Here is a 12,560-nt window from a genome sequence, read left to right on the forward strand (position 1 = left end):
CTCTGAGAAGCAGAATAATTTTATTTATGGAGAAATTGAAGAGTTGTACAGAAAACAGGTTAAAACCGGTTTGCTGAATTGTATTTTAGCGTAATGCTCTTTAGAGCCTAACAGGAATCTGTATTCTCTAAATTATCCAATTTGGCTGGTTATAATGATTATCAGGGATTTCTCAGGCTGACTCTTTTTTCATGGTGTCTTCGATCCACTGTTTGTAGTAGCAGATGTCCATCATCACTATGGGGTCGGCACACTTATCCACTGGATCGCTCACAATGATCCCGTATAAGAGTCCGTCATACTCCACAGCTGAGCCTGCATCTCCCTGAAAGATCAGAGATGTGGTCATTGTCACGGGAAAAGTGAAGAGAGTTCAAGATACAAGTGATCACTTTACTCACATGGCAGGCCTCCACACCAGGTTTGTGGGCACACATCGTGGTGGACTCATCACTTTGGTATTTACTGTCAGGTTTATCATTCTCACCACATGCTGAGATCTCTGTGCTTGCACACCTCACACTGCTTTCCAGTTTGTTACCTGGAAATTAGAGTTATTTTGAAAAAAGGGTGGAACAACCAACTTATTTCGGAGTTTGCGTTGCAGCCCCACCTGCTTTCTTGGATCCCATGCCTCCGATCTCCACTTTGCTTTTCAGCTCTGGCCTTTTACAATCCTGCGAAGGAAGGCTGATGACTGGAATTTTTCCTGGCATGTCCTCGTTCAATTTTATGAGCATAATGTCATGAGGTTTTCCGCTTTCATCTTTGAAGGTGAACTGCTGTTTGGGTTCGATTTGTTGCTCATACTTTTTGGAGTTTCCTTTCAGGAAAGAGAAAAATTTTGTACCGAGTGACACATCGTTGTTTAACCCAAGCTGCACTTTGACCTTTCTAGAAAAAATGGGAAAAAAAGAAGTAGGGTGAGATTAAAAAAATGAGCATTAGGAAATTTATTATTTTCTCTATTCTAAGTATGAAGCTTATAACAGTGTGATTTACTGTTCTGCACAGTGAGAAGCAGTGATGAGCCAGCGGGTGTTCAGCAGAGCCCCTCCACATACTTTCCCCCCCTGCACAGCCTGTATCTGGACATGGTACTGCCTGTCCTTCTTGCAAGCTGAGCTCCCAACAATCCTCTTTTCAATGCTTCCTGATACCACAACGGATGCTAAATGGGGAAAAAATGAAAACAACACACCTGTTAATTAAACATACCTGAATATTGCAGGCGGATTAGAATAAACGCCTACCTGAGAACAGCAGGACAAGGACAAAGCAAGGTGTCATGGTGGCTCCCTCCTACTGTATGTGAGTGTCCTAAACTCACGGTGCCTCACCTTTTTATAGTGAACATCAGAGTTAGGGGGATTTGTTTCATTGGCTGAGCTTTGAGGCTACATTTACATATATCTTTTATGGGGAGATATGCAGCAAGATGGAGATAACCAAATAAAAGAAGAAAAAAAGGAATGTTTCTCTCCAACATTACAGAATCACTGAACAGAAAAAGTCAGAACATAAATGTATTAGTTGATCTGTAAAGAAAAATAATATTTTAATATTCTTTTGAAAGGATTTTTATCAGTGGTCATATTGGTTTGATCTCACAAAAATAAAACTTTATTTTTGGCTACATTTGTGTCTAAGATAGAAATCCTCATAAAAAGTCTTCCGTGTTTTTTGTCCTAAAGTTCGTTTTTTTTGTACCTAACAGTAAATTCATGATTCTAATTGAGTATAAAAAACGAAATGATCACATTTATCACACGTTAAAAAAAAAGAACAATAAAAGCTCATCTTTGAAGGCATGTTTTTATGGCAAGATAACTGTAACGTTTTGAATGCTCTGACGATCCATTTGCTGAAAAATCAAATTCAGAGATAAATATACAAATGCCTCAAAGCAGCACTCGATAGTGTGGAGTTTTTACTACTCATTTGAATGGGAGTCGTTCCTCATTTGACTACATTTTTAAAAAAGAAATAAGGATGGACAGAATGCATTGTCTTAATGGATTCTGTAAGACAATTTCAAAAAAGCAGCTACGAGGAATTTTAACAAAGTTTATTTGATAAAGCAAAAAAATACAGTGCATATTTTTTTTAAAGGGAAAAAAATTAAATTTCTTTTTGACTTACTAATGAAAACTGTTGTAAATCAATTATCGCATCATTTTGCTATATATTTTTTCTTTTTTTTTCTTGTTATTTTGGACTCAGGAACATAAAACACTTACCAAATACCAAACTACAAACAGTTTCAATAAAAACAAGTTTTATTATTCATTGTCAACAAAGGCAATGATTAATTTCATCATACAGTTTCAAATAAAGACAGCATTGTGACAACAGTTATTTAGGGTCATTAAAATCATTACAGCTTTTTCAAACACAAAAATTCTGGTTTTAAAAATTGGCTTTTTATAGCTGGACACAAAGACGATTTAAGGACTTTCTTGTGAAAGACAATAAAAAATAAACACACATTTAACAAACCAATAAACCATCACTGTAAATCGCTAAAAAGGAGGCAGACGAACAATATTCAAGAATGTACAGATCAATAATAATGCTGACAGTCCATTCAACCTTTATCCTGTAGTTCTGACAAACCTAATTCATTCTAATGAACTATATTTATTATTCCTTCAACAGCATTTTGGATTTTAAATTATTTTAAATTACACTATAAATAGAAAAACAAGTACAGTTTCATCATATCAAGATGAAAAACTGCAACAAAATTAAAAAAAAAAAAAATCAGATCTTCAAGATGAACCTGCAGGAGCAAACAACCATCTGCTTCAGGTCACTCCTTCCAAACCTTTGATCAACACAGATGCATGGGAGCCAAACCTCCTACGATGCCTTACAGCCTCAACCAACCGCAAAGGAAGCTTCTAGATATGCAAATGATTATTCTAGGGAGTGTGGTAGATTATTTTAGAAATCATATCACTGTTATTATGTATATTTTAAAGTCCTGATGATCATATCTCATCTTTTTGTTAAAAAACACAGATGACAAATACTCTCCTGCAATATGTAAGCCTTTTGTTTTTCTTGTACCAAGTAAATTTTACTTTCACTTAAATGACCTGTAATGAATGCAGCTTTAGGCAGCACAGAGCAAAGCTACAGTAAAGTTTACTGGCTTTAAGCATGACAAAGCGTGATAGTGTTTTTCATTTGTGTAAATATCGCTCATCCCGCCTACTTTCATTATCTGAAATCCTCATATTTGAACATTAAAGTAGATGAGAGACACCATCAGCACTAACCTTAGACTTTTTCATTATTTAGTAACAACTAAAGACAAAAAAGGCAGGGATAAACAGAACTGCTAAGGCATACAGGAGCATGGAAGTTTTGAAGATTCTCAGCAGTTCCTTTCAATACATTCAAAACATGATCCCTGTCTTCATGTGAAAATCTGCTAATGTTTGTGCAGTTTTGTGGTGTGAAATACAGATAAGGGGAGCGTCAATACCCTGAAAATGAAGAGACACAATAGTCATTTAAAAGGCTGATGTTATTGCTTAAAGCAAGACATGAGCACAGGAAATGCTTTTGACATAAGTGACAAATACACCAAATTGCAGCATTTCAAAGATTATATTCAACACATCTAATTGGAATGCAATCCTCCCATTACCTTAGGCAGGTGATACATTTCCACCCCAAGGGGAAAAACCTGACACTGGAGGACGCTGATGAGTTTTACACTGCAGTGCCCTCTGCTGGTAGACTTGTGTCGGGCTGAATACCTCAAATCTTTGGAATCGGGGCAGAATTTCACACCCTGTAACGCTACGAGGGTCTGCACATACTGTAAAGTGCAGCTGTTATCAAGTAAACATAATAAATGTCAAGAAAGAATCCTCTGATTTTCAGGCATGCTGATGGATCTATTCTTCAAGCCAAATCATATCAAGTTTTCAGATGTCTTTATGCAGCTCAAACTACAGATAATGAGAAAATAATCCATGGATAGAGAAAACACATTCCAGAAAGCAATGAAAAATTGTATTCCACCAACAAGAGTCCATTCAACCAGACAGTTTAACTCCCAGGTTCCTTGCTGTTGCATCATCCTCAGTTGGATCTTTTTCTGTTGTGAAATGAAACATTTCTCCGCTGCGGCTCTGCAATTAAGAAGAAATGCATTGTGTCACTGAGTCCCACAGTAAAAGTGACAAACTGTTGGTGGATTTAAAAACCCCACTCCAATGAAAATTGTGTTTTTAGTGTTTTCAACATGTTCCAAGTTCACAGCTTAACTAAAACCGGTAACACATGGACACTTTTTTACTTAAACTTCTAGTGATCCTCTAGACATGGGGACTTTAATATCTGTACATTGCACAAGGTCAGAAAAGGTTGAGCTCTTAAAAAGTACATGTCTCCATATTGCATAAAATTGTGTTTTACATTAGATTTATTTAAAATGGTCATTCGAGGATGCCATCTGCTGACCTCACCTAGTATCTCTGTGGTTTGTTAAGTTTAGGAAATTTTAGCCCCTTACTGGCCAGACAACAACTAACATACTACCATATTCATTTCAGCCGTAAGGTACACCTAAAAGTTTCACAAAGCATTATGGGTGCTGTAGTCCAGAGCCTGGCAAAGTACTGTTACAATGTAATGAACTGAACAAAATATATACTGGTAGTTTTGCTTGTACGGTAGTATTGTAGTTATGGAGAATCAAGTTTGATTTATGTTTCGTGTTGAACTCTCTGCAAAGGCTGCTTAAATGCACATGAATAACAAGAAAAACAATTCATCGATCCAAGCTTTCATAAATCAATAATCGCAGTGAACACGGAAATTATGTTTTTGGTTGTTTTGCTATTTGTTTATATACCGCGAATTATATCGTTATCGCAATATTAATCACCAATATCGCATATCGCGAGTTTTCCTCATATCGTGCAGCCCTACTTCAATTCCACTCCAAATGACCCTCGTCTACACAGGAGGCGGAAAAACTAACATCAATGAGGTCCACCCACTTGGTCAAATGCATAAAGGGATTTATTTGTTAAATACTTCAAGCTGCCATTATATTGTTTTAGCACATTTAGGGTTACCATTTACTGAAATTTTCACTGACTATACATATCACACAGCTTGATATCGCGATAACGATAAATTTGCAATTTTGAGCAGCCCTAATTCTATAGGTATAATGGAATTTCCTACAGGATGGTTAATGCTAAGGCTTGGTTGACCTAAACAGACAATACTGACTAAATGAACAGCTTTAAATACTCACAGACATGACTTTTCCAAACTCTGTTTTAAAAGTAATCATTTGTGTTCTAAAACGCCTTTTTTCTTTGCTCAAATCTTTTGGAATGAAGTGTAATGCTATAGCGCGAGCTCCACCTAGTGGCCAAACTGAAATCTCTAGGAGAGGCAGAACATAATGATGAGCACATCTCCTTGGGGGAACCCATGTAACACTGTATGGTGTTACCAATCTCTTGGGTTTCACTACAAAATTTTAAAGTATGTGAACTATATTAGATTAATCTGAATATCTTCAAAACATATATAGATTATTATTTTATTTCTATGCAAATATGTCTAAATTTGTAAACCCTGTAAATTCTAAACTGAATTGAAAAATCAAGTCGATCCAGGTACTGGTGAATTCTGGGAATGATTGGTGATACCCAGTCCTAAACAACACAAGTGGCTACGAAATACACAGAACTTCCCAACAACCCCTCTCACAAATCACCTGCTTCTTGGCCCCTCTAGGCATTCTGGGTAGTGTAGTCATCATCGACCTTATGCATTACCGTGTTTTTCCTCCTCTTGCTTAGATTGCGCCTCATAATCTGGTGCACTTCTCAGTGTGAAAAATACATTACATCCTTATCTTGGAGATTTTTTATGCTTTTTACAGGCGATATATATGATTTAAACAGAATGTTTTATTCTCATATGTGTCAACTGTGAAAAATGGAAGTCTAAGAAAACTAAAAAACAATAAAACTCCCTGACGTGTTTCAGTGCATACCTCAGATTTGGGCAAGAGCAGCTTGTTTGTCTGCTTCAAACTCTCCCTCGTTTTCATCGTCTCCGTTGTAGTCGGCCGGATCTTCGTCCATGTCTTTGTCTAACAAAAAGTGAAAAGTGTCAACAAGCATGAGACAAACGTTCACGCTTTCAACAAATACATCCTTTTCCTCAGAGTGTCTTCCAACTGTATTACAAAGTAAGGGGTTTAAGCTGCAGTTGTGCTCTTGTTTGCTTTTTTTAAAAATGTAAATTGAGAAACAAACACATACCAAGGTTTTCAGTCAGCATACTCTGGTTTTCTTTCTCCATATCCACTCCATCCACTTCTTGCTCCTCTGCGTCATACTCGTCTTGTTCCTCAGGCCTCTGACCAACCGGACGATCCTCTGCCTTCTCCTGACTAATCAGCATGTTTTCCAGCCCTGGGTCGACTTCTAAGAAGCAAAATTTGCATTTTGTTGGAACTGTCCAGCAATGTAGATAAAAGTAAATCTGACACCTAACACTATGGGAGCATTAGTTTAAAGAAACCTTAATTGATGTTTTTCTTCATCCCGGGAGTTTTATACCTTCAATCTGGGCTTCCTCGTCATGAATGTTCATCACCTCCATTTTATTATTGTCAGACAGGCTTACAGGTTTAACCTCATCTGCCTCGGCCTTGTCCTTTGTGAGGTCTTCATTTTTTGACAGCTCTACTTCATTGAGTCCAGCAGCAGGCGGAACAGACTGTAAAGGCGCTGTCAGGAGGTTCTTGTCCTGCTGTCTGCTTAGTGAGGCATCAGAGCCTAAAAAACAAAAAGGTGGGGAAAAAAATGGTGACATTTCAAACTTCACGCTAAACTGCATTGAGTGCATTAAGACAAGTATACAACAAATTGAAAGTATTCTCCCTTGTATACCTCTGTCGGTGATAATTTCATTGGTTTGGAGCTCCAAAGTTGCATTGAGTTTGGGCTGAGAGATGATAGAAGTGTGGCTTTCAGCTTCTGGCACCAATACAACAGTTGAGTTTTCTTGCAGTTCTTCTTTAACTTTGTTTTCCTGCATTGCAAGGAAAATAAAATGTATTTCCTTTAAATTCAAAAGACAAAACAAGTAAGAAAATCTGCAAAAATCCTTGCTGAAGGATGGGGTATCACCTAATGTACAGAAGTTAAAATCTTTAAAAAATGCACCAACTTTTGAGATGCACAAAAGAAAAGCATTACCGTATTTTCCGGACTATAAGTCGCCCTTTTTTTCATAGCTTGGCAAGGGGTGCGACTTATACTCCGCAGCGACTTATATTAGAAATAAATTGAAATAAATACATTGTTAACCCTCCTGTTATGTTCATTTGTGAGGAACAGAGATGATGTTCCTGGGTCAATTTGATGTATGAGGTATGTTAAGTGTTAAGAGTATGTTAAGTGACTCAGAGAATCAGCAAACTTTTTTTTACAGTAAGATCTTGAAGGCTAACAACATAATATTCTATTTTCCAATGATTTCATAGATTCGGAAATGCAATAAAAGTGAAAACTGTTTCTACAAATACAGGATGAAAACAGAGTATTAGTTAGCCAATGATGCTTCATGAAAAGAATAAATAAATAAGTTTGAGAAAAAAATTACTGTGAAATTATGAGATAAACAGTCTGCTATGATTGTGTCATATAAGGTTGTGAAAGTTAAAATGCGACTTATAGTCCAGTGCGACTTATCTGTGTTTTTTTCTACTTTATAATGCATTTTTGGGCTGGTGCGACTTATACTCCGGTGCGACTTATAGTCCGGAAAATACGGTAGTTTATTAATTGGCATTAAACGTGTTGTAAAATTGCTACCAAACTATGCTTAAAAAAAAAAAAAAAAGTTAAGGGATTTTATCTGAGTTTATGTTTGATTCTAATTTCTGCAACTTTTTAAAATCTTATGACAAAACACATTCTGAGAAATTCCCCATATCTAAGCAGCACAGCTTAAAGCTTTTTTCAGCTAAGAGACTTCAACCCAATTTTTGAACGAGCATTTTGGGCTAACTTTATTCTGAGGCTCAACAGAAAATCTATTTGAAGTCATGAGGAGATGCAGTCTTACAATGTTACTCATGTAAACCAACTCACCGGTGAGATGCCCGCTTCAGGTGAGATGAGCTTCTCCATCCTCTTCTGGACTTCAAGCGTCGCCTTGGCCACTCGGTCGTCGCACAGCTCTTTCTGAGAAAGGACCTGGGACTGACAGTGAGCCCTGCAGACATGAACCCACACACCTGTGTTCACCTGGACTGAAGTGTGAAAGGGTGTAAAGGCTTAAGCAACTACTAGCAAAAGAGAGAAACAATGAGGCAGTTTTTCTGGAGAAAACGAACCCCAAAATATTAAACAAAAAAACTGCATGTTTTTAAAATTTAAAAAGTCTCTTAACTTAAATAATCATGACCGCTTTTTATTTTGTAAAGCATAGAATTAACATTTTTTAAAATAAAATATTAAAAATTAATAAAAATCTACACCTTGAATAACATTGATGAACATCTCTACACAGTTTGATGAAAAAAACGTTCGAGTTTTACAAATAGCACGACCTAAATTATGAAGACAGGAAATCAGAAAACAGGAAATCAGGTCTGTGGTAGTACGTGTGTTTTACTCTGTGTTTTATTTTTATTTTTCTTAAGTATTTTTCTCTTTCAGATGGAAAATGTCTCGTGTCTAAAATTTGTGCCAGAAAACTACTTTTCCCCTGAAATAAAGTTAAGATCCATTCAAGTCTCCATCCTGTCTGTCAGACGTTTGGGACATTTATGAAACAGGCGGGCGGAGTACAGGGGTCTTTTGTTCTGGAAATTCAATTGCAAGCTTTACTGTGTGAGCGAACGCAGCAGGAGATTGTGTAGACATAGTGTTCTGGAGGCCAAACACATCTACTTTCCATTTCGGTGAATACAAGTAATGATTATCTACATAACTAAACAAGTTCCTGCAGCATTTTCATTGTGTCTGTTTGCAGAGAGTATGAATGTTGTCAGACTGAACCATATGAAGTAAAAATAAAATACATGGAAAAGGCCTTCCGCGTAATATTTCTTCGGCTTACATGTCAAATGTGAGTTTTTTGTCCAGTGTTTCAACGTTGTCTTTGCAGTTTTGCAACTCCTTCTGGACCTTCCCCAAGTCATCATTTAACTGATTCAGTTGAACTATAGGACAGGAAAAAACAAGGTGGGATAGTATGTTAAAATAGGAAACAAAGAATGAGACAAGAAAAAAGTGGTTTCAAAGTTACCTTTGAGGTCCTCTATGGTTCTGGTACTGAAGGAAACATTCTGCTGCATTGTGGCCTAAAAGACACGATGGAGCGACATTACAGCAGTTTGACAGTTCAGGATCCTATTGTTGCTCGGATTCCAAACATTTTCCGAAGCCCTAGAATTCTCAGTTTCAGCTCAGAATGATGCTGGTGTTCACCTGCTCTTGGCTGCAGGTGGTCTGAACTCCCTCCAGCTTCTTCTTGTAAAAGTTTTCGATTTGAGCAATCTGGTCCTTCTGTCTCTGGATCTCCCCCTGGAACTGATTCTGCTTGATCTCTGCAGCTCCTCGCTCAGCTGCTCCGCGCCGCACATGGCCCTCCAACTCATACACCTTGTTCTGTGTGTGCAAAGATACGATTATTGTGAACTATCTGCTACATTTACATCATTCTTTAACAACTAAGTTACAGCATTTAACCATAGGAAGACATGGATGAAAAACCCAATATGTCTGGAAAAAGACAAAGATGTGACTTCCACCCATCATGTAAACATAACAGCATTGTGTTTAGTTTGTCTTCACCAATATTGCACAATGACAATGTATAGCCAGCCGGGCAAATCTATTTTTTTTAATCACAAAAATTAACATCCAAGAACTTGTAATGTCAAATTGGGCAGATTTATGTAGACGTCTGCCGATAAAACCTATACATATCAATGTGAATGGCTAAATAGTAGTCTGTTAAGCCAAACCGGAACAATCTCACACGCCATAAACTAATGTGTAAACTCTATAAATATCATTGCATAATTCCCTCATTTGTGCTCTGAAAAACCTTTCTGAAAGGGTTTTGCTGGCATCACATTTTAGATTTTGTGGCTACCTTCCATCATTTCAAGCATGTCATCTCTTTGACCATGCAATATAGGCTCATGTTATTTATTTTACAAACTTTTTATTTTTAATTACTAAATGAACTACACATAATCTTTGGTACACTATAAAAGCTTTATTCAGGGTGTTTTATTCAGTAGTTCCTGAAACGTAAAAACTTTTGGTTCACGGAAAGCCGATCCTCTGAAACCCTATACCTCGTTCTAGGTATTATTAACTTGTTAAACAAGTTTTACCAGGCTTTTTTTTTAGAATTGAGAAGAGAAGAGTACTTGCAATTGTCAACCATTCTCCCCTCATTTTCTTTTTATCAGCTCCCCTGAATTATTTCTAATAAATAAAATGTGACAAACGAAATTTCACCTTTTTTTTTTGTTTCCTGTAACTCCATTTAATTGCAAATGCCAGATGTCTACCATTGTTACATAGATTGTAAGCTCTAATGAAAAATAAAAATAAAAATCAGATGTTTCAAATGCACGCACACAAAAAAAAAAAAAACCCCCAAGTTGCTTCAGGCATTTGAACTCATCAGCTTGGGTAAGCAACCATCACATTTCACCACAATGCAGAAATATTTCCTTGTAATTGGATATATGAAAATGCAAGCCATCCCACCTGTAGCTCCAAGTTGCGTGAACTGGATACCCAGTAGTTAAAACCCAAAACTAAGATACAAGCAATAAGAGCAGCGATCATCAGAGGAGGAGATCTCCCTCCGCGTCGTCCATTCCCTAGTCCACCCATCGCCATCTACAAACTAAAGGAACATAAACATTAGTTATCATCAGCAACATACTACACATTTCTTAAACTTTCAAAGGTAGAAATGTACATTAGATCACTTGCGCAAAATGAGAGAGCCACTTCTTAGTGTGTCAACATAGTTACTAGAAAGAATTGCAGAAATTGTTCACAGGAAGCACAGATGGAAAGAAACCACAGAGATCACTTTAGTCACGTTAGAGCCCAGGGAAGTGTTGTTTATGAGTGACTTGGAAGGTTTTAGGACATCAATCTAACCCACATGTGTCAAACTCGAGGCCCGCGGGTCAAATGTGGCCCGCAAGAGCATAAAAGTTTTTAATTTCTTAGCATAAAAAAAACAAAAATTGGTGTGTATTTATTCATATCTAGGGGGAATCAGACTTGAAATATCTGATTGGGCAACTATGCATTCAGACTTAAACTGTCCATATAACCTAACCTGACAGAATCAAATTTAGAAGGATTTCTGCTAGAATAACAAGTAAACATGTTTTCTATGCAACTGTAATTGTCCCTTTAAAAATTTATAATAAGTAAATAAATGAGTTATTTAACATTAAAGAGTAGTTACGTTTATTTTTTATTGCATTTAGTTACATGTATAAGTTATATTTGGCCCTTTGAGGACAGCCCTCAGTGAAAAAGAGTTTGACACCCCTGATCTAACCCAACTAATTTACCAACACTTAAAAATAAACAATGTAAATAGTGAATTTGAAAAGATGTGTTGTGTGATAAGATCAAACACTTAATAAATGATGTGACAGAAACAGGTCATGGAGCTGCCTTGACCATCATTTGTGAAAACCTTGACGTCTTTGTCTGTGGTTCTTTCTCAACATTAGTAGCATTTGATTTTTACAACAGCAAAACGGAAACGTTGTGCAATTTTCACCACTGAGACTACAATCCAGACAAACTCTACTTAGACTAAAACAAGGAGAACATTTTAAAGAATGCAAAAAGAAAAAAAAACAAGGGAAGGAAATTTCAGTCAAGCAAAACCTGAACGTTAACGTTAACCTGCTCTAGTCCAAAAATAGGGAAAGAAAAATATAGTAGCCATGCAGTGTTTACATGAAGTTTAGTTAACGCGCACATGTGACACAATTAAAAGGTTTTTCTTATTTACATTAATAAACATATATACTTTATTACTGCAATTCCAATCAAAAATTACATTTAAAACAACAAACTAGAAATGCGTGATATTAAGTAGGAACTATTTTTAGCACCAAGCGCACATCGCAGGTCTTTGACAAAAATGTAACCCTCCAGAAATCAGAACTACTGCAAAGCAGGCCGAGCATCGCTAGCAACAAAGCTGCCTTTACTAGCTTTAGCCAACGTTAGCAAAGCAGACGCCCTCTGGGTCGATATGTAAAACTGGAATAACCAACAGATTTTATGTCTACTGGCTAAACTATACATATCTGGGAAGGTGGGAAACGGTCCTATTTTGAGAATATTTAGTAAAGTTGGATCTTGATAGTAATACAAACCTGATATATGGCAGCGTAGCGGCTGAGGAGGCGCTCCACCTCTGCTGCTCTGCTGAAGGTTCACGCGCCCACGCGACTCACTCAAGAACGCGCTTCCTGTTAAATACAGCCTGGAAAA

At 37.0% G+C, this 12,560-nt stretch overlaps 2 protein-coding genes across 2 annotated transcripts; both read right to left on the minus strand.

Annotated features, from left to right (window-relative positions):
* LOC101170099 (kallikrein-8-like) lies at positions 1-1,345 on the minus strand. Its single transcript, XM_004072247.4, has 5 exons — positions 1,254-1,345; positions 1,003-1,171; positions 614-894; positions 402-541; positions 1-325 (listed from the first exon to the last, which is right to left on the minus strand). The coding sequence occupies exons 1-5, from the start codon at positions 1,288-1,290 to the stop codon at positions 173-175; spliced, it is 780 nt and encodes a 259-aa protein (XP_004072295.1). The 5' UTR covers positions 1,291-1,345; the 3' UTR covers positions 1-172.
* A 916-nt stretch (positions 1,346-2,261) lies between these two features.
* golm1 (golgi membrane protein 1) lies at positions 2,262-12,560 on the minus strand. The gene is made up of 11 exons (XM_004072338.4): positions 12,443-12,560; positions 10,791-10,932; positions 9,492-9,671; positions 9,310-9,364; positions 9,121-9,223; positions 8,148-8,271; positions 6,942-7,083; positions 6,609-6,827; positions 6,309-6,473; positions 6,038-6,136; positions 2,262-4,148 (listed from the first exon to the last, which is right to left on the minus strand). Exons 2-10 carry the CDS (start codon positions 10,923-10,925, stop codon positions 6,039-6,041), a joined length of 1,221 nt encoding a protein of 406 aa, XP_004072386.1. The 5' UTR covers positions 10,926-10,932; positions 12,443-12,560; the 3' UTR covers positions 2,262-4,148; position 6,038.

This window comes from Oryzias latipes, chromosome 9, assembly GCF_002234675.1.
Source record: "Oryzias latipes chromosome 9, ASM223467v1".
NCBI lineage: Eukaryota > Metazoa > Chordata > Actinopteri > Beloniformes > Adrianichthyidae > Oryzias > Oryzias latipes.

What these genes read in the sequence shown, in the direction of transcription:
- LOC101170099 (XM_004072247.4), bottom strand. Translation starts at nt 1,290, where the DNA reads ATGACACCTTGCTTTGTCCTTGTCCTGCTGTTCTCAG. An exon ending in GCTTCTCACTGTGCAGAACA is followed by an intron (nt 895 to 1,002) that starts GTAAATCACACT and finishes CATTTTTTCTAG; the next exon opens with AAAGGTCAAAGTGCAGCTTG. An exon ending in CATGGGATCCAAGAAAGCAG is followed by an intron (nt 542 to 613) that starts GTGGGGCTGCAA and finishes TCTAATTTCCAG; the next exon opens with GTAACAAACTGGAAAGCAGT.
- golm1 (XM_004072338.4), bottom strand. Translation starts at nt 10,925, where the DNA reads ATGGCGATGGGTGGACTAGGGAATGGACGACGCGGAGGGAGATCTCCT. An exon ending in CACGCAACTTGGAGCTACAG is followed by an intron (nt 9,672 to 10,790) that starts GTGGGATGGCTT and finishes TTGCACACACAG; the next exon opens with AACAAGGTGTATGAGTTGGA. An exon ending in CGAGGAAGCCCAGATTGAAG is followed by an intron (nt 6,474 to 6,608) that starts GTATAAAACTCC and finishes TTTGCTTCTTAG; the next exon opens with AAGTCGACCCAGGGCTGGAA.